Below are 27,719 nucleotides of genomic sequence, written 5' to 3' on the forward strand. Positions count from 1 at the left end.
AACCTCAGTAAAGGTTCGAAATAGTAAATATATCTGTAGGTGATCTCAGTCAAAGCAGTGTCAGCTGGTAAGCTGCAGTTTGAAAGGAAAAGATGGTTTTATCCTTGCTGCATAAAAAGAATTTAAAAGCATGAACTTGGTTTGCAGGTGGCTTCCCAGAGAAGCAGCAGAAGCCAAGAAAAGCTTCGTTCTGCACCTTCCGTTGGGGCAGAGCCCTCCAGCCTGTGGGGTGGCTGGGATGCCCTCTTGGACTGCATTCCTCTTGTCTGGACTTTAATCCTTGGAGGGGAAAAAAATAGTTCTCTCTGAAGTGTCATGCGTCCCCAGCGCTGATTGGCTTATTTATAGCTAACTTTATGACTTCTTAGAAGATGAAAAAAATTGCTAGTTTAATTTCAGAAAACTTACAAAAATCAATTATTTGATCTTCAATATAACACATGCACGAGGGTGGATGAAAATAATTTTTAAGTTTTAACTGGGCTTTGCTTTAGCTATAACCAATTAGGCATTGATTTATGGTAAACCAAAGCAAACGGTGCTTAAATTTATGTAAACAGTAAGTTTACAAGCATTAAATGAAAGGATTTAAAACCCCTGAGCTTGCGATGAATGAAGTTCCTCATGCAGGAAGAGCCTCAGTTCATTCCTAATTTTTATTAAACTCTGCATCAGTTATAGAGTAATAGTCACCAATGACTTTTACGTGAGGGATCATTTTCAGCTATCTACGTTCTATGACATGGGGGTAAAAATGTCAATGACTGCGTACCAAGAGCTCGTGCTGTTGGAGTCATGCTGTATTCTAGAAAAATCCTGAGCAGAAAACGCAGTGCAGTCGTGTTAGCGGCTTGCGATACAGAGGCAGCCTTCTGCTTGGAAATCTGGTCAGCAATCGGCGGTGTGAGCGCAGTAACAGGGCTGAAGATTGAGATTTAAACCAATGCATACCTTTCTGGTAATGTCAGGCTGCCATTTAAAGAGCTGCTCTGTACATGAGAGTGTATAACGGTTCCCTGCTTACCTTTCGGTTTTAACTCCATTGCAGAAACTGTATTTGTAAGAATTGATAAAATGCTTCATATTAGCTTTTAAATAGATATAATCAGAGTTATGAAACGAGATAAGGTTTCAAATGCCTCACTGCTGTGCTCCCTCTGTTTTGTTTCAGAATTAATCAGATACAACTTAGAGAAAGCTTCCAAAATCTGAACAGATGAAGATCAATTGATAAATCAACCCAGCGATTCACCGTAATTTCAAGGTACTGTGACATGCTTAGCCACATATTTTCCTTAAGCATAATATTCACATACTTTAGAAGTGAGAAGCGTGGAGAACAGGATATTAACAGGGTTGCAAAGCAAGTCTGAAGTGTTACCAGATGCAGTGGGGAAGACTTTAAAAAAAAAATGCAGGTGTTTAATATATGTTTCAGTGGGAAATAAAGCCACCTTACAATCAATCTAAAGGGAGTTCAAGCATGAAACAGTCAAACCTTAAGATAAAATCAAGTTATATGACATATTTCAGTCGCTTAGATGAAGTGAGCTGGTTAAGGAAGGTTTGGCATACAGGCAATTTAACATTTTAGATTTACTTATTATATTTTAGAAGGCATTAACTTTTTCTAAATAATTAGTTTTGTCTATTTCAACATGGCTGTGGTACTTTAAGGTATTTGAAGGCTGTTATACTCTGGTGTAAATCGCAGCCTACCAGCTTCGTCAGTGCTGTTGTCTGACATGTTCAGAAAGTAGAATTGCAAACTGAGGCAAGAACTGTACAATTACCTGTCTCAGGGAAGCTCTTCTCTCTGACTAGCATTCCTGGCAGAACATTAGGAAAAAAAAAGAGAGAATGATGATAATAAAGTGAAATTTTGGCTAAAAGGCTGGTGTTGCAGATGATCAGGTACTGCAAATTCACTGATACAGTATCTATTTCTTTCCCTGTTTCCCCAGCATTTATTTCTACTCCGTATCATCATATGCATTTCACCATTTTGTGTACTTCTTCTTATTAGAGTAAAAGAAAATATTTCCTTCAGAGTCTTCCTTTTTCTTATGCGCAGACTTGGAGAATCCAGTCTGTTACAGTCTGACTAGTATTTGCTGTGCAAATCACCTTTTAGTATATTTTAAAGTAGATTGTAGCAGAAAGGGCCATTACAGTTAGCATGGAGCTGGTCTGCAGAATTTATTTAAATGGCAGAGTTAATCTGAGCTCAAGAAGAGTGAGGAATGTTTGTCATGGTGTGGCTCTTAAACTGCCCTGTTCTCTTGAACAGCTCAGCTAAAATTCCTTTTTTAACCCTCCATACTGCATTTGAGAATTTCTTTTTGGAAAGTTTATGTGAATGCAGGTGCTATTTCAGAGGGAGAAATATTTTAAAACTGTTACCTGCGGGTACTGTTTGCAAGGTTGTACAATTTCTGGCACGTGGAATTGGAGGGGCATTTAAGTCACATTTGATAAGTAAAGAAGGAAGTGTTTGCAAGGTTTTGTTAGATACAATATATTTTATAAAACAGATACTATAAATTTTAGAAGAAGTGGCAATGGCATACGCGTATCATTTGGGTCTTCAAATGTTATGTTATTTTAATATCACAGTGTAGTAATCATGAACTTTAGTTAGACTTGTGGGGGTGTCCATTGCATTCTCATCCCAATGCAGAATTCTTCACATATTTACTTACATTTATTTGCGTCCACTTCTCCTCAGAAATATATACTTCAAGTTAATTTTCTAATCCTAACAATATTATTCTTTTCCCTGGTACACATAGGTTATAGTAAGTATCCACAATAATTTCACTTTCCAGTATTTAAGGCAGATGTATTCCAACGCTTCTGAGCACCTTCATCTCCCTTTGAAGTGTTCCTCATAAATAAAACTAAGCACATCAACCTGTTCCCAGGATCTGTGGGAAAAGGGTCATAGACTGTTATGGTTTGGTGTTTCAGTTTTTACCATGTGCTGAGGGACCACAGTCCTGTGTCTAACGGGAGAAGTTGGGTGATTTCACTGGAGGTGAGAGTGAGCTACAGATTACCATAATGTGTGTTAGTAATGTATTAATGTTTTTCTGTGGTGTGGCTTAAATGAAATGGTCTGTTTTGTTATGTCTGGGTAGTTCTCTCATCACCTGGACATGCTGATTTATATGAACTTTTTATCTCTTCCCTCCCTGCTTGCCCAATTATATTCCTATACATCTCATACTGGAGACATATTTTAAAATGCACAATGTGTTCCCAGTTCCACTGCTGTCATCAGGAGCTGACATGAGGGTCAGGATATTGCTTCAGTGTATCAGCTGCTTGAGTTGTCATTTCAGCCTGAATCTCATTTACCAACAAGTCTTCGCTAATAGTATTTGTTCTTAGTTTTTAAGTCCCTCTTGATCACGTCAGATTTTTTGGTTATAATTAACTTCCTTGATTTCCTTTAGTGCTATAATGCCCCTCAGATCTTTTCCTCAGAAAACTTTTTTTTTATGAATTCACTATTTATTTTTTCTCAGTACTGATGAAGTGACACCCTTGCAGGCTCTCCCCTTCACACTTGTAATTCATGCATCCTTTGCAGTCATTGTGGAAAATCACCAGCGAATCAATCGTATCATTATACTTCTGCTCGTAAAAGTTCAGCTGCAGACTCATCCTTGCTTTTTCATTCCAGATAAGAATTACCATATCTCAGGTCTTTTATGGTGGTTGTCTCATAGATTCTAATGAAACACCTGACTAAGGTGTTCCCTGTTTGAACAGCTTCCCAGGACCACCTGGCAAAAGAATGAAACCTGCCAGTACAGGTGAAAAAATGCCTGCAGTGTCGTGACACAAAATAACCGTCCTCCGGAGTTTTAAGCAGTTGCATGCTGTTCGTAGGCATGCATGTCATCAGAGCATTACCAACTATGTTTAATATGTCGTTAAATCTGTTTAGTGAGCTTTGAAGCTGTGGTTTTCCCTTTTTTGTGTGTTTCCTTTCCTCTTCCTGACTTCATTCTTTCTTTCCTTTCACAGGCTGTGATGTATTTCTTTGTTTGTTTACGCTTTTTTCACCCCCACTATTTGGCTCTCTTCATTATCTCCTGCTTTCTGTTTTCCTGCCTCGCATTTCCTTCTCCACTTCCTCTCTCCCTGAGCTTAACTTACTCCTCCATGTTTGTTTTGTTTTGTTTTTTCTTCTCAGCTCTTTGATGAATGAGAGTTGGCTATGTGTTCTCACACAAGCAGCGTGTGGTTGTTTGATCACAATCTCAGTCCCAATGCTGCTCCTTGTGCTGTTTTGCTTCCTTAGTTAAACCCCTTGAATTGTAGCATTTCTGGAAAACTTTGTTCTATTAAAGGAGCTATTCTTGACCAGGTTCATCCCTCTTGACTCTGGGTGCCTAATAGAGGACCCTAATTTAGGTGCAGGGTCATCCTTGTCTTGCATGGTCTATGGGAAGAGAAGGGCTTCAAAAACTGGGACCAGGAGGGACCAAGCTGATCTCAAAAGTATCCCTGGCTCTCCAGTGATTGCCAAGGGAACCTCGAATGACCACAATCCTAACCTGGGTGTCTCAGATTCATAACAGTCACCTGTTTACAGTTTACAGCTTTGAATTCTGTCCTTCTCACATGATGGATTTTCAGGAATTTGCCCCTAAAATCATCAGTGCATCCATGAAACAATGTAATTGAACTTGTGTGCCTAAAAAAAAAAAACATATTCAGCATAGTGGGCTTGTGGAAAAGAACATTCTCTCCACCTGCAGTCCTTTTAAACTGAGTTTTTCATCTGTCCCTATTCCTGCTCTCTGACTAATCGGTCTTGTGCACTGAACTGATGAACCGATCTTTCTGCTGCCGCTTTCCTCCCTCTGCTGGAATACTGATGCATTCCCGACACGGTGCAAAAAAAAAAAATCACTACAGGAAGAAAGTTTACTAAAGGACAGCCTGAGGCCCAGGCTGCAGAATTAGATCTTGAGTGGGTATGTATAGGAAAAATAACTTGTGAAAGAGGGACAGGAATAAAACATAACAACAGGTTTAAAAGAGGAAAAAAATCTTTGAAATAAAGGTAGTGTATGCTTTACCTCTTTGGCTGGCACTTTTAAAGCAAGAGGCACTTCTGTGTAACTTGAAGAGTGTCAACGTTAGAAACTGAAAAGTTGATAATATATTAGCTTGGTAAAGTACTCAGCTAATCAACAGTAATTTTGCCAAATTAAGCCATTTGACTTTTGTGTAATTTGATATACATACGTCAGTAATAATTAAAGAAAAGAATCACGATGTAGAGCATTCATTAGATATATCACGGTAAAATCTGTTGCTTTAAAAGGCAGGTGTTGGTGTTCTGTGGCTCTGTGTGGATACCCATCACTATTTGCTTTAGGATCAATATAAAATAAATAATAATAGAGGATTTTTTTTTTTTTGTAAATTTGAGGAACTAAGCTGGAAAGAAATCAGTAATAGATTTTTTTTTTTCCTGTCTGGTTTCTACACAATAAAATTACTTTAGGTTCTGCTCAGAAATTCAAGATTGCTTAGCACCTGACTGACATTTCCCACTGGTGTTTTTAGCTTTCATAATAAGTAGCTATTTATATTTTTAAGTATTTTCTCTTATAATAAAGAACCAGTGTCCTTCATCCATCGTTTATCTTTCAGCTCTGGCCCCATAAGCACCTCCTGCTCATGCTGAGACCTAAAATTCAGAGAGATTCCTCGGGTTTGGGAAACTGCAGCTCGGTTAGGAACAGGTGTAACTGACAGATCAGGACCCAGTTTAGGAAATCGATAGCCTTTGTTAGTCCTGCTACAGCTGCCTGCAATAGAAGTTGTTGTCTTCATCTAAATCTTACAGAGTTTGAGCTTTTTGAAGGAGTTAGACTTGGAGCGATCAGGAGGGGAGAGACATCTCCCTCGCCGTTCTGTAGCAGACGTGCAGATTTACAAGATACGTCCTGCGTGCAACAGAAATTATCACTGGGGCGGAACACTGAAACCGTCCTTATAATTACAGCCCAGCCCATCCCATCCCCTGCGATGGCTGCCTGATGTGCTGCTGTGTACGGATCCCAGGCGCTCCCAGGCTTGTATTTCACCCAAAATAGCGAAGCCTGGGCTGAGCGTGCATGCACACCTCCGCAGCGCTGCGACGGGGCCGTGCAAGCCGCTTTGTTTCCTGCCTGGAGCTGGGCTGCCTGGGTCTGCGGATACCGCGTAGGTGAGCGGCACCCCCCGCTGCTGCCGGCTCCGGTCCCACGCTGTCGAGATTTATTTTCCGTGGGTGCCGCAGGTTTGGGCCGCAGCGAGCAGGCGGCTGAGCACCGAAAAGGGTGCAGGGAGAGAGCAGCTTGTAATAATTAATAAAAATCGAAGAATCCGTTTATCAAATAACTTTATTTTTGCAAAACCCCAAAACTTTGGTAGTGACGGTTTCGGACCGCGAGAGCGTTTTTCCCAAATCCTGGTCGTTTTTAGTGCCTGACCGGGGGGGCGTTAAGAAGAAAGGCAGGCGGGTCACCAAGGCTAGGGGCACCGCCGGCAGCCCCGGGACCGGCAGCCCCGGGACCGGCAGCCCCGGGACCCGCAGCCCGGTCCCGCAGCCCGGTCCCGCAGCGCCCAGCCCCTGCCCTAACGGCTGCTGGAGGCCGGCGGCCGCCCCGAGCCGTGCCGGTGCCCCCGCCCCCGTGGCCGGGCCCTTAAGGAGGCTCCGCGTTTAAGGAGGCCCCGGCGGGGCGGGGCGGGGCGGGCGATCCCGGCGCAGCCCAGCCCAAGCCGGCCGTTGTTTTTTGTTTTTTTTTGTAGGGTCGCCCCATGGAGCCCGGGGGCGCCCGGCGGGCGGCGTAGCCCGGCCCCCGCCGCTCTTGAGGCAGCGCCGCCGGCCCGCAGGCGCCTCACTCACCTGGGCGGCGGAGAGGAGGCAGCGCCCCGCGCAGCATGGGCACCCGGCTCCGGGCCCCCGGGCCGCCGCGCAGGTGAGTCCGAGCCCCGCGGGGTGTGTGTGTGTGTGCGCGTGGGCGGGGGGGGGGGGGGGCGGCGGGGTTTGGGGCGGAACCGCGGGATTTGGGACTTGGGAGGTTGGGGACGCACGAACCCCGCGGCGCCACCTTAAGCGCGGCGCCACCTTAAGCGCCCGCCGCCTTGTCTCGTAGCAGCGGAAAGAATGTCGGCGCGGGCCGCGGGTGACGTCAGAAGGGAGCAACGCACAGCGGCAGCGGCGGCGGCCAGGCAGCGGCAGCGGCAGCTCCGGGCCCGGCCCCGGGCCCGGCCTCGGCCTCGGCCCGGCGAGGGAGGCGCGGGCGGAGGAGGCGGGAGCGGAGCTGGCCCCGCCGCCACCGCAGCGGCAATGGCGGCCGTCGGGGAGAGCAGGTCCCTGCCCAGCCCCGAGGCGATGCTGGGGCAGCCCTGGAGCCACTGGGTCGATGCTGCTAAACTGCACGGGAACGACGGTGAGAGCCCCGCGGGGGCTGACCCGGCCCGGCCCCGCGTCCCCCGGCCCTGCCCTGTGTCTCCCTGCCCGCCCCCGTGCCCCCAGCCCGGCCCCGTGCCCCCCAAACCCGCCCTCTCTTCCCTTCCCCTCTTCCCTCCCCTCCCGCCGGGGCCGGGGGCAGCCGCAGCACGGCACAGCGGGGTCCCCCGCACCACCGGGGTCCCCCAATGCCAACGGGTCCCCCCAAACCGTTCCCCCAGCGCCATCTCCTTCCTCTCCCCCAGCCCCAGGGTCGGCACTTGTCACTAGCTCCTGCGTTCCAAGCCTCCATCTTGGCCTCCCCACCCGTCCCGGGGGGCTGCGGGGGTCCCACGCGGTGTCACAGTGGGTGCTGAGCCCTGGGGGGTTTCTGCTTGCAGAGACGGCGTTAGAAGAAAGTTTCAAGGAATACGGGAAAAATCAAGACACGATGCGACTCTGCCGAGAAGGTGAGTGCGGGGTGTTCTTGACCGAAAGTGCCCCGAGAAGTTTTCTTGCTTGCAGCTCCTGACCAGAGGACACGCGTGGGGGAGAAAGGAGGCTTCCCGTCGGTGCTGGCGCTTCAGTGTGGGGACCTGCGGCCCGGCAACCAGGGGCGTGATTGGTGTTATTATTAAATTAACACCTAACCAAAATTCCGAAGTTGAACGTAGGTCATGTGTTGCATTGCATTTATCGTGTTTTCAGTGGGATTTTCTTTGGCCCTAAGCAGTCCTAAGGAAGTTGCGTGACCAGCGCTGCTAATATCTCCTCTTGAGCCAGCCTATTTTCACTCTGAATATAATCCGTGCCGGTAGCTGGACGCAGGTCTCCCTCCCCGTCATGTCAGTGCATTGTGTTTATTTGTTACTGCGAAGAGAGAGTGACCTTTCACCTGTGATTAGCAAAAGCACACTGAAGGGCCGGGTTCGCTTCAAAAGTAGCACTGCTGCTTGAGCTTGTAACCAAACGCTGAATGACACAGGTAGGTTATGGTAACTGTGTGGCAAGGAGTGGAAAAAGCAGCAACAGCCTGACTTTTGATGTGCAATTTTCTTTCTTTTTTTTTCTTTTTCCTTCCAACTTCCTAAAACTTTCAGGTTATTGTTAGTGCAAGTTCGTTCACTTCAGCAGACTTTGTTACTGAGAACTGCACGGTGCAATAGGCCTCGCTGCTTTAAATACTAGCTCAGTTACACTCGGGTCATTTATTTGACACTGTTCAAAATGGAAGACTGAGTTTGTAAACTTTGTTTACAATCGTAGAAGAGGGAACTTGCCAGGAACCTTAGGGGATGATCTGATTCAGCACTTCTCTGCTTGTGAGCTACAAGCAGCAAGTGAAAATTAAAGCACGCTGGCACAGCCTTTGTAAGATCCGCAGGCAGTGGTCTGTGCAGAAGCTGAATCAAAATGTCTACTTATTGTAGAATTTCTAGTGTTGCTAAAACTTAGAAAAAAAACTGATTTATAGGACCAGATTCAATGGGCACTGGGCTATAGGAGAGATGCAGTAGATGCAATCGAAAGCTATGCTGCGGTGTTCATGAACGCTTGTGCCATTTTGCCATCACTTTTGTGTGTGTATAAGTTCTTGGGTATTTGAAAAGCACTTTATTATTTCACTGACGAGTTTTTATCTAGTGTTTCTGTTGGATATTTCATTTATTTTTCTGAATAGGCAAATTGCTTGTGCTAAAACAACGCTTGTAACAATAAGCACACGTTGTCCTAGGAAAGATTTTGCTAATAAGGATTTTCAAACGTTCTTTCTTATTTCTACCTCATAAAATGCAAGCATCTAAGCTTTCCAGTTTTTAAAGATTAGCTGGCAGGGCAATGAATAATCTTTTTTTTTTTTTTTTCCCCCGGAGAGAGATCGTGAAACTGTTTTTTTGCATAGGCTGACCACTGAGACACAGCTTCTCTCCACTGACTCCAACCATGTGAATGACTTGTAGGATTATGGTTTGAAGGAAGTTCATTTAAAAAAAAAAAAAAGAAAAAGAAACTTCAAGATCTAAAAGTTGAACTTAGTAGCCCTGTCAGACATCCAACAGTCTTTTTGACTGCTACATGACATGAATGAGACACTGACTTGGCATACACCTGTAGTTGGTCTGCAGGGAGCTCAGCCTACAAATTAGAGCAAAAGATAAAGTTGTGCTAATTAAGTGTGCACTTAAAGAACTAGGGGAGTGGCAAAACGTGCTGGCATGTGTAAGCACTGTGTTATCAAATAAGGTTTTGAGAACACTGTAACCGGTTCCTTTTCCCAGGAAGAATTTTGCATTCAAAATTGAGGAACTGACATTTATTAAGTAATTGGGCTGTCTAAACAATGGATCTTAACATGGAAAATATGAATCAAATTATAAATTTTACCAAATCAATTCAAACTTCAAGATTTTTGTCATACCACACGGTATTTATGTAAGGTTAAGTACACAGCTCGTTGTAAAGAGAAAGTTGCTTCTCTTCAGATTGGGCGTCGAGTCAGAGGCCCAACTCGACAAAAGGATTTCAAGGTTATTTAGGCTAATTTAACCTTGTATTGCAACTCTTCCAGTTTGCATAAAAGAATTTAACATTCATGGCCTGGAGAGGGAGAGAAGAAGGCAACATGACTTTACAGTCCACTTACTTGAACTGGGTTCAAAACCAAGAGTTATTTTCTCTATTTAACAATTGTCAGTTTCCAGATCTGGCTCCCACTGGCCCTGTACCCACTGGGTTTTAGCTGTTTCCTTTCCCACATGCTCTTTCTCTAATTTCAGTCTTGGGGTGGGAATTAGCTTCAGCATCAGTCTGCCTGATGGTGAGAGATGTGTTTCAAGCTTTCAGGCAGCAGAGTATGGATCTCTTGAATGAAGAGTGAGCGTTCTCATTGCCGTAATACTGTATTAAAAAGAGGGTTAACATTACCAGTTTATGCTTTAAAGGAAAAGAAGGATACCTGTTATTCTTTTACAGGAATAGAGGACGTAAATATGTAATTCCAGGACATCATCTGTAAGCTCTGAAGAGAGGCAGGGTTTCAGGCGTTTGTCACTGGAATTTCCTACTTGCTGATCAGGCAGCTCCTCTCTCGGCATGCTGGTTGTTGCAAAGCCTGATGAGTTCTTAATACCTGTCAGGAATGCCAGTTCCATGGAGGGATCAGGAAACCAAAATTAGTTCAAAGTCTCAAATATTTTTTTACTATATCTAACCCTTCTTGGCATACCCAAGCTTACATTGAAGTAACAAGTAGAAATTGGGTTGTCTTCCATACTCCGTGTGTTCCTCTTGTATTTCCTGATCCACTGTTCTTACATGCTTTCTCTTCTGCTATTCCATAATGTACAATCTTTCCTGCTGGGCTCCTTGAAGACCTTCGCGAAAGTGAGAAACTCAATGGATGCTTTCCCACATGTTGCTTTCTGAGGCACTAAGAGTCCATGCTGAGCTTTGATGTAGAAATTAGAACCACGGGAATATGGTACAGGCCCAAAGCACTTGGCTCGCTTTTGGTATGGAAAATCCCCAACAGATGGAAATGAGAAGCGGGCATCCTTCAGCATGGGAAAGTCTTATTTTAAGGTACCCCCTGCGTCTTACTTTGTCTTCGTACGCTGAAATCTCACTACAAATTGTGCCGTCAATGTACAGCCACGTTAGAAGCAATTGTACCGCAGTTACTTTCACATGTAGTTCATACAACAGAACTTAGCTCATCCCAGCACTTAATTGCTTGCTATTTGTGAACCCGCTAAAGGTGTGACTTCTCTGCCACATGGTTTGCTGCGATGAAGAAACAGTAGCATGTTGCATTATAGTCTGAAATGCGTTCTAAAATGAGACAGAAAATCTAGTTGTTTTCGTTCGTCTTACATCTTAAAATACGACTTTGTGTTATATATATGTGGTTCATCTTAGAGCTGCAGTAGATGTCAAAAGGAGGTTGATGCATTTTTACCCTATGATGGTAAAAATGCATCTTTTTTGTGTTAAATTCTTAGTGTTAAACTTTCATACTCTGATTACAGCAAACATAATTTTTCAGGAGATTCTTGCTGACCACTGTTGGATTTCGTTTGCTTTTAAAAAATATTTTCTAACCTGTTATTGTTGTGCAGATGATCTTTAAATGGAACTGTGGTTGCAGGCGTAGAATTCATTCACGGTAACTTTGTCAGGCTCCAGCAGAATGAACTTCTGCTGCTTGCAAAATTTGACAACAGGTTGATTCGTTTCAATCTGTGGATTGGGAGAGCTTTGAGTAGAAATAACGTGGCTTAAACCTGGTCACTGGGACTGGGGCTTAACCCTCCCATGGTCCCTGAGACTCCCCAAACCACCCAGCAATCCTCCACCCCTCCCAGCAAACTTTCAGTTGCTGCCAGCTGTCTCGTACGTTATTTTAAAACCCCGCCCTTCAAAAAATAAACCAAAACACAGAAGGCTGTATTGGCAAGGCAGAGAGAGAAAGAACATGTGTGCTCTTAGCAAAGATGTAATCATTACGTTTGCAGTAATACTAATGTGTGCAACCCCTTTGGAGTGGCTGGGGTGAAAGTCTGTCAGATTGGTACAATGACTTATGAAATAATGTAGAAACATAGGTATAACAACAAAAACGCGAAGGAAACTACAGCATCTCAGAATGGAAAATAAAATAGCAGAGAAGAGAGATTGGGTTAGATAAAGTTCTTTGAATGCGTGTGTTTTTGATAGCATATCCAGTGCATGCTGAAGTCATGGGGTGTCTTTACTAGAGCTTAAGCATATTTTTCTTTTTGTTATGTGTACAGAGTTATTTTTGAATTTATTTTTTTAAAATTGTGAACCCCTTGATACTGCTTCAAGTGCTTCACTAGTACTGCCACCACGGTTTACAGATAACTGTCAAGAAAGTACAGGAAGAGGAGGAAGGTGACAGAGCATTTGTAACTTAGGTCATGAGCTGGGTTTGATCAATTATCATTGAAAAGGCTGTTGCATGTTGGCTAAAAAGAACTCTTTGTCACCCTTAAAGCATCCTTAAAGTCTTCCGGTGATGTAACGGTTTGTACTGGAGGCAGTTTGATTGCTCTGTGTGCATGACAGCTGTTCAGGTGAAGGGGTTCTGGAGGGAGATGCCGAGGAGACCAAAGCGGTGCTGTAGGCTGAGGTTGGTTCAGCGATGGTCCCTGATGCGTTAGGTATGCTCGGAGGGTTCACAGGTCAGAACTGATGCTGTCCATGTGGGGTAGCATGGTACCACTCTTACAGATTTTAGACTATATTTGTCTTAGGAAAGCAGGTTATGAATTTTCTGTGAGAGCACAGGCTGTCAGTTTTTGGTAGGTGGCTTCAGAAGACTTTGTTACCATAGGGATCTATCAGGAGAGCAGGTGGGAACAAATTCTGTTCAGCATCGTGTCACCTGATAGCAGTTGAACTTCTGGTCACGAACAGTTAATATATCCTGGGGAGGCAGAACGGGAGGGGTAAGGAGGAGGACCAAAAAAAAAAAAAAAAGACTATGAACCTCTAGGGCATTCAGCAGCCAGCAGAAGCTTTGGGATCTGATTATATTAATTGTTATTAATGGAAGTTAGCAGAGCTGTGAGAGTACTGAGAGCGGTGCAAGGAACTCATGTTCTTCTGGAGCCTGTGCTCAGAAAGGCTGAGCAGTGAAATCCAGGGCTGGGCCAGGAGGGCTCCCTAGAAGCATCTTTAGCATATAGACCCAAGGTCTAGAATTTTCCCAGCAGCAGCTTTAATAAATAATTAAAGCATTGGTGAAACTTTTATTCCAATATTAAGTTGTAAATCCAAGTGAGAGACAGCGTCTTATTTCAAATTTAAATTTGTTTTTATTCAGCCTTGGGAGGTGCTCTACTGAGTTGATTTTTGTTGTGTTAAATCATGTCAAAGATGCTTAGAGGGCTCTATAGTCCTTGACTGCCTGCAAATACACTGTGAGAATTTTTAATAGACTGAAATAAATATTTCAAGGTAGCAGCACAACGTGCGATGCTTCTTTTTTGGCATTCTGCGTAGCTATGCTCAGGCTGTAATCAGATAAATCTCTTCTTCGTTTCATTGCATCTTAGTTGACTATTTACAGGAAGAATTTTAAGCATTTGTGGACTGATTATTCTAAAACAATTACAAGGAGACTTTAAAAGTGCATTGAGCTGTTTAACAAAATTGTTGAGACTTTATGAGAGAGCTTGAAAAACGTGGAATTTGAAAGGTTGCTAATTGTGAGAATATCTGCAGTGTCTGGCCCTGGTTTTCTTCTTCCTTGTTATTTTTTTCACTTAAAACCAAGTTCTGTTTACAATATTTAATTATTTCTGGTGAGGTGAGTCACAAGTTATAAATAGAATATTGTGATGTTAGACTGCAAGTTAGAACTGTGTCATCTTTTATGCTGTAATGAAACTTTGCAGGTTTTAGATATTACCAGAGTATTAGACTGTTGTTGCAAGGCATTGGAGACTTTCATGGAAATGCAGCTCCAAAACTGCCTCAATCCATCTGTTAAATTCCCGCTTCCTCATATTTTTTTTAAAGAACCTTTGAAATAGCTATCTGTGCACGTAGAGTCGGGAGCTCACTCTTATCTAACACTTGTGAAGTGGTATGTATGATTAGCTAGGTTATTCCTATGCAGAAGAGTTGATGTCTTGATAATAATTGATTAAGTATTGCTTTTTCCATAGTTTCTGTTCTGTATTTAATGACAAACGCTCAGTAAGAGAACAGTGCAAGAAGAATTACATAGAACTATGATTTCCATGTGAGCTGGTAACACAACGCTCTTCTAAGTAGAGCAGGAAAGACAAAAAGGCTTGGTGAAGGGTACTTCTAACTAAATTGGGTTAAGAGGATGCAGATTGCTCTCTCTAAGGTAACTATTTTAAAAGCTATTTCTTCCATTGCAGGGGAGCTAGAAAAGGAAACGCACGCAGTTCTTACACCTCTTCTCACTATGCATAGCCTATGGCTATAACGGCCAAGTGCCAGCTGGGGTTACGTGTGATCTCATCGCTTCTTAGACAGGAAAGATTTCAGCTTTCACAGATCATGATCATATTTGATTTGTAATCAAGTATTCTAAATAATATTTAAGATGCTTAAAAATTATTTTCTCCTCTTTTAATGAAGAAAATCACCACTGCAGTGTAAGTTGCCCATGTATATGATCATCATCATTGTTTCCTAAATATTCTTGGGGTGCATCACAGGGATGAATACTGCTTTGCATTTATACTTCGTAAGCTGCATTAAAACCTGCTAAAGGGAATTCGAAGTACAATGGAGAAGAGTAACATGAATGTAAAAGTGGTTGTCATGAAAGGCAAAGAATTTGTTGTAATCAGTGTTCCTGTTGCTAGAAAGCCTTCTGCAATCCAAAGTTATCCCTGCTTGTGCAGGCTGGGTGGTGTGAGCTAGGACGGGTGGCACGCCGGCTCTCGAACTGTCTCTTGTTGTAAGTTGGGTAACCCCAGATACCATGAGGTATGACTTCATCAAAGTATCTCGCATGCACAGCTTTCCCACGTCACTTGGATCGCTAGCTTTGCAAACAGTCACTTTCCTGGTAAATGTTCTAAGTTATTTGGCTCGAGTAGATGAGAAGTAAATACTCAAATAGTTATTTGTGTGTAAACGCTGCTGTCAGCCTTTATGGAATAAGCTGTTCAGTGGTAACCTGTTTTCCCATGAGAAAGATTGTTTATTTATAAGCTCATTCCTGTCCTGATTTCTACTGTTGATAGCTTCAGCCTAGCTAATAGACAAACTTCACTGGTAATAAGAGGTGAAAGAGATAATTTGTTATGCCTCCCTTCTCTTCTGCTGAGATTATAGCAGTCAGAAAATTTAGGCAGTATTCTTGATCTGCTTTTATCTGGGTAAGCAGGACTTGTACCTTTCATCAGCTACATTTGTAGTGTAATAGAGAAAGCAGCATTCTCAAATGGCACTCTAAAATAATGTATACAAAATGACTGAAGTGCTCAAATTCCATAGAGAGCAGCTGGGAGGTTGTAAATCTGTGATGTGCACTTTTTCTTAAATCTAGTGATTATACGGTTTTATTTGCAAAACAATTTGTTGGACTGTTTGACGTTGGTAGGGTTGCCTGGATGTCCTACAGCAGCTTTCATTAAAATTAAGTTTAGAAGCTTTAACGAGTTAAATTTGAAAAGTAAATAGTAGACTGAATACACAGTGAATGGGATGTTTGTTTTCCTTTACACTCAAATTCCATTATGTTTTGGCCTTCATAAATGCAATTTGATGTGTGCAGGGCTTTTTTTCACTGACTGCATAAACTACATAGTATTTGTTGTCAGTGGGAAAACTGGAGTGCTGCCAGCTTATAAAGTGGTATCTGGGGATGTGAGGTCTTGTCATGAGCCACTGAAGTCAACAAAGGTTTTGCTTGTGACTGGAGTGAGGACGCGGGATCAGGTTATTGGGCTCTGCAGGCGAGACAGCTTGCGATTTTAAGATAGCCACATTCACTAGAACTTTGTGATCAAACAACCAGTAGAGAAATACTTTGCTATGCAAACATTTTAATTGTTACCCCCTAGACGTTGTAACCATCGCTCTGTCATGGTGCCTATAGCCTGAATGACACCCTCTGGCCTTGGGCTCAGGCTAAAATACAGCACTAGATCGGTACCAGTCCGCACCTAGGGTGTGGTTCTGTGATCTGCCTTCTCCCTGCAGTGCTGCATTAAGCAGCCCCTCCGCCTGTGCTGAATGAACCATTTGTGAAATAATGGTCGCATTCCAACTTTGAAGTTGTTTTCCAAAACAAGATGATGGTTGCTTAATGAAAAAAAAATAACTTTTCCAGCACATACTTGGTTTGGTAATCCTAAAATCCATGGGGCCATGTTTGACTGTGTATCTTTTCAGAGTGAATCTCACCAAAGTTTTTCCTTGACTGCTTACATGGTTTTATCACGTAGTGCATCTTGTATCTTGGTTATCTGTGAGAGTGTTTGAGATGTGATATCAGCGAATAACTGCAGTATAAATCAGGATTAGTTATAATACACAAGTCTGTTGTTAAAAGTGAACAGCAAGTAAGAATTAGTTTGTATTGTTTAATGGTTATTATTATCTATTTTTTTTAGCTAATTACTGAAAATAAGTTATGTCAGAAAACTAGGTAATAGAAATGATTTTTTTCTCTGACTGAAATTCCTGAGGTAGTTCCCAGTAACTTTGTGAACTGGAGGGACAGCATTTGAATCTAGGTTACTCTGCTGAGGAGGACTTAGTGTCACCTATGTTTGTCTCTTATCAGACAGACGTTGCAAATAACAGTTCCTAATTTACAAAGAAGTTTTGAGCCAAAGTGAATATATCTGTATTGCTTACCCAAGTTAGTGTAATACATGCTTATGTCACAGATTGAAAACTTTTGGCCTAAATACTCTTGGCTAAATGATGGAAGGGGGACTTTTATTACTGCATATGATCCAGGACTTGGGGAAATTCGTTGTCTGAAGTGTACCTGGCTCAGTTTGTGTCAGGTTGGTGGGCTGGCTGGAGCCCTCTCCTATGCTGGGGCTCCTGCAGGAGCTGCCCCGATAGCCAGCTTCCTCAGTTTGTGGGGTCTGGCAGTTTCAGGGCTGCTGTGCAGTGTGGAACGGGGACAAGGAGCATGAAACGGGAAGGCCCCTGTCTGGGAAGTGTCCCTCTGGTTCCCCAGGCTATCAGCTCGTGTCCGAAATGCAGGGGCCCGGTCTGCTGTGTTGTTTGCTGGGATCAAACCAGCAGGTCCCTTCAGTTGTTCCTATGGCCTGAACGTAATGATCTGAAGCGCTGGCTTGATAGCCTTGGAGATAAGAACGCTATTTTTATCCGCCGAGTAGGTAGAGCACAGGAGAAGAGAGCGAAATGTTGAATGCAAGCTGTCGCTCTGCTCCTCTGAGCCTTGTGTACAACTGCTGGGGATGGAAATGGATTCGGGGTGCAGAGCTGCCCTTCTCTGCCACCACACCGGGATCCTCGGACACGGCTGTGACCGTGTGCCAGGAGGTGAGCCAGCACCACGGCCGGGCTCCTCAGCTCGAAGGCGTGATGGTCTGCAGCACCGCCAGAGGCTCCCTGTTGTGGAGAATTTTACACTGAGAGGCAGGGGGGCTGCGTGCCGGCAGCGCCAGCCTGAGGGGAACTCCTGAGGGTGTCCGTGCCTCCGTGCTGCCCTCACTGGGCTCCTGCGGCATCCTTCCCGGGGCGCTCGGCATGGTGGCTGGGAGCAGGAGCTGTGAGCAGCTCCCCGAGCGGGGCACTGTGTGCTGGCACGGGGCAGACTGGCTGGACGAGTTCGGCAGCGGTGGCCCTGGCTTCCTGCCTGCCCCGCTCCGCACCCGCCAGCCAGCGGGCCTCCGGGATCCTCCGGGATCCTCCAGGCCTTGGTCCCGGAGCTCGTGGGCTGCAAATGCCCTCCTGGCAAAGGGGATCTGCTTCTGTCATAAACCGAGCTGGTGCTCTCCCAGAGCTGTTTGCAGCAGCTGTCTGCTTTAGGAAGGTGGCTGTGTTTGTTTTCAAAAGCCAGAGGCTGGTAAACTCCACGCGTTTGCGAGGGTGTCAAAGGAGCCTGTTTACCTTTCAGTTTGCTGTTATCTTTATAATCTCGTTCACCGTTTTCATCCTGTGTCATCTCGGGGCGGTCGGCGCTCTGAGCTGTTGTACTCCGGGCCTTTTTAATGCTGGCTCCGAGTGCTCTTTGCTGTGCCTCTTCGTTCTGACCCTGCACGTCCTCCGTGCCACCTCCCCACGGGCTTGCGGCCAGGCCCGGCTCTGTGACACCGCTGCCTGCTGCCCCTGCCCTGGATGTGTCTCCTCTGCCTCCGTCTGCACAAGGATGATTTCTCTGGCCTGCTGCTTATATAAGCATGTTTGTTCTTCTTACAGCCTTCTTGACCAGTTCAGGAGTTTTGTTTTTTCCCCACAAAAGTAGGATATTCTGCTTCTTAGCTGGCCTACAAAAGAGAAGAGTGCTTTCCTTCACCCCCCTGTGCGCTTGGGTCCGTTCATGCGTATCCATATACCTTTCTCCCAAGTGCACCGAGAGGACCTTTAGCTGCAGTGTGGCTGGAGGAGAAGTAGTCTTAGAAGTGTCTGTCAAAAGTGTGAGTTCAACCAGCCCAACCAAATCAGTATGTTACATAGTCCGAGTAAATTCTTCTTTCCTTTTCCAATACATCAACTGTGTGAAGTGAAGTCTTACGGTTTACCAGTTCCTCAGCTAGACGGTTGAAATAGTCATCTTGATTTCTCTAGTCATGCAATGTCTAAGTTTTAAAATAAGTGTCACTACCCGTGTGTTCAAACCTACCAGAAGTGGGTTAGCTCTCTTACTTTACTGTAACAACAAAAACATTGTTTTATTTTCCACTTCATCTTTTAATCCTATTAAGTACCACAGTACTGTTGGTTTTTTTTTGGCTATAGGACATTTATATGCCTGTTGCTGTGCAACTTGCAGAATTATTTTTTTACATCGTATCAAATTAACTGTTAGGAAATGTGTAAAGCAAAGGAAGTAAATTTTAATGAAAGAACTAAAAGTACTTGCCAAGTTGAGAGGGATGCAGAAATGTAAGTTGGTATTCCAAAAACGACAGGCATGAGTTTCCTTATAGCTATATGAAACAGGATTGAAACATCCATTTTTGAAGTGGATGTTTGAGTGTATGTAGAATGGGAGTGGCAGGGGTGGGGTAGTTTTAGGTAACTAGATTGCCTATAGATTGCCTAATAAAAGAAAATACTGAAATAGAATTCAGTTGACAGGTCATTTGTATTTTCCTTTTTTTTTTTTTTTTTTTTTTTGGTGTATGGTGAGGTGCTGCCTCAGGTCTCAAGTGCATGATGCAAAATGCATGCGCAGCGTTCCCTGCAGAAAGGCGCCGTGTCTCTGCAGAGTTGAGGAGCGGTGCCCTGCTGCTGTCACGCGGGAGCTGGGCTGCGGTCAGCAGGGAAGAGAGCAGAGCAGGTTCACAGGCGAGCACAGTGCGTGCACTGTGTGGGAGGGAGAGCAATGTCTTACCCGATCGTTTTGTTTGTAATATGGAGACTGCAGTGATGCCATCGTGCACAGGATGCATAACTGTCTCTAGTTCTTATTTTTATTGGTTTGAAAGACTTCGTATTTTTAAAGGTTATATTGACTCTGGTGTTTCTGATGCCACTTCTTGTGTTTACATTCTTTTTAAATATTATGGTATGTTTCATTCTTATTTTCTTTCCAGAAATGAGGTAGTTTCTTTACATTGTATTTATCCAGTTCTCAGTTAGTAACAAAATGTATAAATCTGTAAGTGAATGCTTGTTACTGCTCTGCTTCCTCAGTCGCTGAGTGCCAGGATCTGGCCAGCACCTAATGGCATTGCTGTGGTGTGATGTGGGCAGGGAAAGATTGTAAAAACTTCTGTCGAACCATACGTGCCCATTTTTTTCTCCAAAAGCATGCCTAGATAAGAGCTGGGAGAGGGTGAGGAACTTGGAACGCACTCACGATTTGCAGTCATAATGCATCAAAATACTTCAGCTGCAATGAGCAGTTTTATGTAAACCGTAAGTTTAGATTTAAATAAAACAAACTTCCTTTTTCCTTCTACAAAAGTACAGCTGCTGCAAAGTTCGCAGCGGGCTGTATATAAAAGAGGATTAAAAAAACTGTTGATGTTAAAACAGTAGCATCCTTTGAGGTATATGAAAAGATATAATTTAGAATATTCACTGGATGATATAGTTAATTTTAATTGAGGCTAGGGTTGCGACTAATTGCTTGGCCAGAGCTCTTTTTTTTTTTTTTCCCCATGTAAAAGATCCTGTTCTTCTGCATGGTAAGTGAAGTGTCACCCCTGATATTAGTATTACTGCGTAAACCTCTTTTTTTCCCTTGATACCAATTTTTGTATCACAAATGCAAAATTAAACTCAATGTTGAGAGTTTCTTATGTTATTTGAGGATTAGATATGTAACTATTTATTTTTGCCATGGAAACACAAATAATAATTTTTTGGCTTCCCTAAAATTGCGCGATGAGATCGTGTCACCTAAATATAATGTATGACTTTAACTGAAGATTTGTTATATGGAGAGTGGTGACAAATTATATGTTCAGCATTTATGTAATATTATACAAATTGGCTGGAGAAGTTTAAAATATCCTCCACTCTGAAAACTAATTAATGAGTAAATGGAATGGTTTTTGCAGATGACTGACTTCATTCAAATTGCTGATGAAAACCTAATTTCACAATACAATATGTACAGAGAGACTTCTTTATCTGCTGAAAAGCTTTAAATATGGTACTTGTGTTTCACTGGGAAATTTAGAAATCGGTCTTTCTAAAGACAATCTGCTGGAAACGTGCTCACTAAAATTTTTTGTTACTCTGTAGGATCAGCTTTGAAAAACTGTTTAATAGTTCTGGAGTTTTGAATGACCAATTTAAAAATGTTTTATGTTAGATTTTTAGAAGATTAATTGCGTGTAGCTGAACTCACATACAAAGAATTTAACTCAATACTTGGATGTCTCCTTCAGTGTGTTTTATATATAATTACAGGAACATTTCAAATCTTGGCAGCCTAAAATTAGAACCCCCAGCTGCACACTAGCTGCAGGTGCCTGCGTGCATGACACACTTCTCGCTGGTGATTGCTGCTCTGGTTTTACCAGTGGGCATGCTGTAGAAATATCCCAAGACTGTTAAATCTTGGAGAAGGTAACGACTGTCAGCCTTGCTTTCTGCAAGGGAGAAAAGGCTACAGGGAGAGTTGCAGCGGTCATGTGCTCGTAACCACGCAGAAGGGCTGATCTTTGGATTTGCTGCTTGGTTATGCGAGGAGGAGTTTTGCTGCCCGCAGGATGCTGGAGGGGAAGGTGGAGGGGGTGGTCCAGGGGATGCAGTATGGCTGAGTTACGTGGAAACCACGAGCGGTCAGAGGTAGGTCATCCTTTACCCTTTGAAGTCTCATGGTGCAAAATTCTCTATTAAATCTGGGGAAGCAAAATAAAAAATCTTAAATTGATCCTCGCAGAACTGTAGCTTGTATTCTTTGGAAAACTAGGCTGTCTTGTGCTCAAAAAGGAGGCTGGAAAGAAAGGACTGTGCTTTTAGAAATAAAGTGCTGTAATACTAGTAAAGATCTACAACTGATCAAATCTAGTAATGCAACTGCTGTGCATGGTTAAACTAGGTTCTGTTTTTTTTTCTCTCGAAGTGAAAGTCACTTCTCTGAGCCAAAACCTTGAGGTTTGGGTATTCTTAGGACTTTAATAAAAGCATATGTAATTGCTACATTGGCAAAGTGGAAAATGCAATAAAAACATTTAATCAAGACTTCAGCTGTTCCCTCCTTCATCCTATCAGTCAGCAACTGCATGGTGAAACAAAGTTCACACACTTGTGCTCAGAGCCCAGGAAGAGCTGTGCCTTTCAAATGTCTCCTCAGATAGCTGCGCTTTGAAAGCTGTGTGTGCAAAAAAAATGGAAGCTACTTAAGGATGTACAGAGCGGAGTTGGCAATGAATTTCAAAGTCGGTAACGCTGCAGAAAATACTTTGGTAGCACCACTTCCCTTTGAGCCTAAATGAAGCAGCTTAGGTTTCTTCTGGCTTTTCACTTTGGCAGTATGGAGGCTGGGAATGTCCATTTAAAGCGTTCTTACATGTAAATGGGATAGTTTTGTGTTTAGCTTGTTTGATTATGCATTTATTCTGTGCAAGCACAAATTTGTTGTGCCTGCATGTATGGTTCATAAAATGTGCTCTATTAATATGTATGCGTACGTTCCTTGGAGTTCTGCACACACACCCTCAAATATGCATATTTGACTAGTATCTCTTATTTTGATTTAAACCTTGCATAATTGGTCACCAAGCACTCTGAATATTATGCAATTTTATTTATTTTGATCATGATATCTCCTTAGGAATACTGTTTCTTCTTCTTATCATCATCTAGCATAGTACTCAGTTAAAACTACTTTGCCAGTAGTTTAATTTCATTTTAACATTGATAAGTATAAAGAACCAGGTGTGTGTTCGTGGATGATAAGTAGTTGGGTCCGTTTCTGGAAAAAGGTTTGGAAAAATACCTTTCATGAACACATTTCTAAACAGTAGGTTTTGAGATGCTAACTTAGGTAATACGCAGTTGTTGTTGTTGTTTTTTACATTCTTTTTTAACGTTCATATGAATTGAGGGGGCTATGTGAATTGATGGAGCTTTAGTTAGGATAACTTACCGTGCAGTTACAGTTTTTGTGTGGATGAGGCGTAGCCCGGGAGCAGATCTGCTGTAGTGCTGTTGGAGCAGGAAGCTCAGTGTCCCAGAAGGTTTACGTCTAAGATGCTCCTCGCACCTGAAAATTGCTTGTTATTGACAACTGACATCAGCAGCAGATCATGCTGACTCCTGTTGTGCAGATTTCTTGGCAGAATTGTGGCTTTTTGGACTTAGTGTAAGCCGCTAGTCTGATTTTTAACCAAGCTCAGCCTTGTTTGAAATCTGCCCTTGTGCGGCGCAGTCCGTTTCACGTGATCCTAAATGCCAGGTTAGTTGCCTTCCTTCTCCCTCCTCATGCCTCTTTCCCCAAATCACAAGCTTTTAAAAATTGTCGCTCGGGAGTTTTTGTTTGCTTTCAGATATTAAATTGACATTCATGTTCTCCACAACTGGAAAGAGTAAAACAATAGGAATATTTTATTGCTGTCATGGGATGAGAGTGTAGCAGGGGCAAGTGTCCTAAGCAAATTATGGGAGGTGGCACCACAACTGTTTTCCTTCGAGTTGTCAGCTAGTTTTAAGGTACTGCACCTGTGTCTGAATTGCCCTGCCAGAAGTTATTTTAGTATTATTTTTCCTTCCCTTTTTGACATTCTTGCAGACGTAAGTGATAGATTGTGTTATCTTAAGTTCTAATAAAAGCATGCCTTTAGAGAAACAGATCCGCCATTGAAGTCCAGTTAAAAATTGCTTGTACACAGCGTTTTACCTTGGCACGTTTAAGACTGATTCTGTTCTAACGAGGAGAAAACACAGCAAGTGTGAAGTAAATGTATTCAAGATAGCTTTTGTGTACATTATTTGAACTTAAAAGTTTTGGTCCATGAAGTAATTCAAACAATTCAGATTTGGCAACATTTCAGAATAATGGGATATGTTCATCATTTCTGGACATTATAGCTCCAAAACAATTCCCTAATATCTTACTGGAAAGCCTCGTGGATTGGTCAAAGTCAGGACGTTTACTCAAAGTGGATTTGGATCAGGCCCCAGTAAAAAGAAAAATAAATTCTGTGGCTGGGGAATTGTAAAGATAAAGGGGAGTTAAAGCTGTTTTGAGTGTAAAGTTAGTAATCTAGCACATTGCATTTTAATGGGGTTGCATCTGATATTAACCAGAGTTGATGAAAACACTCTGGAAGTGTAATCGGGTTGGTGCTGTGCTTCAGGCACGTTACGCTGTGCTGTGCAGGTCTCTGTAGTCAAAACATGTTACTGTCCACGTTGGGCATCAGCATGTGAAATGTTCCTTGTCAAGCAGTACATGTGTGTTTGTGATAAATCAGACACAGACCTTTAAAAACAATTCTCCTAAGCAGATGTTTCTGCTGGGAATGGATAGGGAAGAACTGAGCATTAGCAGTGGTCTGTCTGGAAAACATTTATGCAGTACTTTTATGTATTCTTGCCACCTTTTTTTTTTCTATCAAGCTTTCTGTTCTTTTACCGTAACTCCGAGAGTTTATCTTTGCCCTTTCGTTTCTCTCCTCAGTAGCTTTTGCTTTCTCTTCCCGTGTTTCACTTTTCACTCTCCTTGTTTTCTCAGTTGTGGTGAGCAGACTTCAGCAAAATAGGAAACCTGCCTTCTGCTCCCTGATAACAGCCAGGATTTGGGCTCCTTTCTGTAGAGGCTGCTGGTTTGGAGAAGATTTTAACCTCACTTTTTTGTGATGTTCTGTCCATGGTAATTCTAGAGCAGATGTTGTCTAGGATATTTGCAAGGATAGGTGCATTGCACAGTGGTCCCAATCAAAAAAGGGACAAGATTTGTAGGAAATGGGGTAAATTTGAGGGATTAAAAAACTAAATAAAATAAAAATTATCCAGTGGAGCTGTGTTAGTCACTGAATTCCCTGAGTCTAGTGACTCAATAAATGCAAACTGTCGCCCTGTTATCGAACTGTGTGTTTTCAGTCTGTTTTATTTGTTCTGTTGTCTGTGACGTTAAGTAGTAGAACTGAGAGTACACACACAGGTACTACTAGTGACCACGAGCATCTGTAGTGTTATGTTCCTGAAGGAGAATGCTGAAAACCCGGTGAAATTACTCGCTGGCTTGTGTGCTCCACATGCCGTGGTAGAAGAGGAGATGACAGCTCAGTTCATGAAAGTCTTTCAGAGTAGACACGCTGAGCTCCTTGTTACTTGATGTAGGGTATGTCAGGTTGCCTGTTATTATTGTTTTTCCTTTTTTATCAGAAAATGTGCTGACTTGGTCTTTTCTGTATAAAAAGCATTTCCCTTATTACATAGTCAGCAAATAACGCAGCTGAGATACCTCCCTTGGAAGTATCTATGGCACGTGCTTGTACTATTCTTGGGGAAGAGTACAGGAATATGTCATTTAAATATATCTCCTTTTAAAACACTGTAGTTGAGTTACATTTAAATGAATTCTGGAGGTCGCAGTGTTCAGAGGTCTTGTATTATGGAGGTAAATGAAGTCATTTTTCTTTATGGTGCTATTAGAATTAATGCAACCAGCAGCTCCTGTAACACTCTTTGTGTGTTGACACCATATAAATACCATGTTTATGAAAAATCAATTGAAAGGCTGAGGTCCTGCTTTAAGTTTCTCGTTTGACCTTGAAAAACATTCCCAGGTGGAGAGAGTTAAATGAGGCCAGCTCTGAAGGAGGAACATATGAATCATGGTTGCTAGGCTCTTCCATCAGAGGCACGGGCTTTACATTTACAGCCAAGTATTTCAAAAAGTAATCTTTCAACTCAGAGGAACAGAGCATCTGAAATGATATTGGTGAAATACTATAAACTTCATTAGACTTTTAAAACAGTGAATTTGCCTGTCATTAAGTGAAATAGGTATAAAGTATTAGCTGCAAGACTTCTGAACTTGTACGAGGGGTGGGCTGTGGGGGGAGCAGAAACATGAAGCATCCATCTCCAAGTTTTGTTAAGCTCTGCTGTGTATCTCTAATATTTGCACAGAATATTCCTTGTCATTTTCCTAGCAATTCCACATCGGTGTTTGCTGCGCTGGAGCGCAGAAACAGAAATAAGACTTCCCCAAACCCCGCTCTTGCTCTGCTTGACTAGAGTGAAGCGAGGCACATTAAAAGCGTGGGAGTTTACGTGCCTAAGACAGGCTCGGTTGGGCAATGTGGATTCGGGAGCTCTTTTCCAGTTGTCTTAGCCGGTCTTGACAGGATCGCAATCTTTCGAGTGTCAAAACCATTGTTACACTAATCTTCGGATCTGCGGGAGGTGTTTGTGCTCCTTGTTGCCCACTTACCCTTCGGACTGTCCGTGTGCGTCTGTGCAGTGCTCAGCATCGGCAGGTGCCACCCTTAATTGGAGCCCTAAGGGTTACTATAACAAAAGGATTTTCTGGCATCTATCTTAAATGCTTTGATAATAAAAACCTATAGTTTATTTACCAGGTAAGAGAAAACAAGGGATTTGCGTTGCCTTTCGGTACTCCTCGCTGGCTGCATTAAATGATGCTCAGTTATCGGTGGTCACGGTGCACTAAGGGGAGGGAAGTCTTCGAAACTGGTTCGCGTGATCTGGCTGCAGCCTTGTGCTTGACTTCCTTTGGAATCACAGTCGTGATTTTGTGTGTGCAGCAAATCCTTTTTCTTGTGTCAACTGGTTTTACTCTTAGAATTTAATCTTATTTATTATGAGTTTGTGATTTAAGTGTTCTGGCAGTTGTTTGTATCGCTTGGAGCTTTGATTTTAAAATTCTAAAGAAGTGCTGCTCGGTGTAGGGGAGCACTTCTAAATGATTCAGATTTCTTGGGATCCCGAAAGTGAAACAGGAAAGCACTTTTGTTTACACCAATGTCTGCTACTTTGCTTCACTTGTAGTGTAAAATTACAGCTCTGTATTTCCAGCAAATATTCATAAGAGGGTGCTTGAATAGAGAGAGTGTGACTAATGCAAGGAGGGCTTTGTCTTGGAAGATGCACAGAAGTAGGAAATCCTTCTCTTGGGTTAGAGGTTTTATTCCCCCTTGCCTTGCGTTCTGTAGAGGCTGTGAGTTCAGTGTTGTCAGAAAAGGCTTGGTTATGGGAACAGGTTACAGGGCGTGGATTTACAGTTCGTTAGATGTTACACAGTTGTAGCCTGTCTGTGTGCTATTACCAATGTAAATAGCAGGCAGTGTACACTGTTATTGTCCCATTCATCACGGCCTATTAGGAGTCAAATGGAAGTGACCGTGGAGTATTTGTGGAAACTTTCATGCAGGCATACCCAACAAAGTTCTGAATGGAGTACTAACCAAAGACAGTTACATTTATACATACATATTTTCCTTAACCAGCTAAATGTTAAATCACAGAAAATAGAGATTGAAAAACAGAAGTTTACTGTTCCTATCTCATTTTCTCCTGGGGTCTGCTCACAGGGTTTTGCCTAGTTAGCAGTAAGATAGGTGTGCCTGAGGTCTTGAACCATTTCTCTCTGCAAAAACACCATACAAATGAAAAAACAATGGAAGACTCAGTACTCAATGAAGTGCAAATCAGTTCATAATTTTTTTTAATGTAACCACAATTGCTTAAGAAGTGCCTGTGATTTAGATAAGCATAGCTGTGATCTGTCACAGCCACTTAAGACGTCCGAGGTCATTGTATTTGGGCCCAAATGCAAAATCTGGTTGCAGCTGTTATTACAGGTATGGTATTTAATTTTAATACAGCACTAATAAGGTTCTTGGAAAACCTGGGAGACCCCTTTATTTTTTTAAATAAAAGTAATTATCTTTTTTGAGGAAAATGCTTATCACAAAGGGAGCCCTGAGTTCTGGAAGCCGTTTGGTGTGGATGCACTCTTTTGTCTGTGAGAAACAAAGTAGAGTCAGGGGGGCTCTGCAGGGATGACAGCGTTGTGCTGCCATTGTTTACCTTGGGTTATGTCACATTCATTCTTAAAATGCAGCCTCGTCCAGTTATTTAACAGTTGCTCTTCAATTCATGAACA

At 42.9% G+C, this 27,719-nt stretch overlaps 1 protein-coding gene across 5 annotated transcripts in view; it reads left to right on the forward strand.

Annotated features, from left to right (window-relative positions):
* ATXN7 (ataxin 7) overlaps positions 1-27,719 on the forward strand; it is a 76,349-nt gene that overhangs the window by 15,118 nt on the left and 33,512 nt on the right. For 3 of the 5 annotated variants that reach the window (XM_035337336.1, XM_035337340.1, XM_035337338.1), the window contains exons 2-5: positions 1,172-1,264; positions 6,820-6,989; positions 7,167-7,463; positions 7,864-7,932. In XM_035337336.1, the coding sequence (XP_035193227.1) occupies positions 7,178-7,463; positions 7,864-7,932 (355 nt within the window). In that variant the 5' untranslated portion in view covers positions 1,172-1,264; positions 6,820-6,989; positions 7,167-7,177. Of the gene's footprint in view, positions 1-828; positions 959-1,171; positions 1,265-6,819; positions 6,990-7,166; positions 7,464-7,863; positions 7,933-27,719 lie in introns of those variants that run through there. The other 2 variants (XM_035337337.1, XM_035337339.1) reach the window with 2 other exon arrangements.

The sequence above is a fragment of the Oxyura jamaicensis genome, chromosome 12 (genome assembly GCF_011077185.1).
Source record: "Oxyura jamaicensis isolate SHBP4307 breed ruddy duck chromosome 12, BPBGC_Ojam_1.0, whole genome shotgun sequence".
In the NCBI taxonomy this organism is placed as follows: domain Eukaryota; kingdom Metazoa; phylum Chordata; class Aves; order Anseriformes; family Anatidae; genus Oxyura; species Oxyura jamaicensis.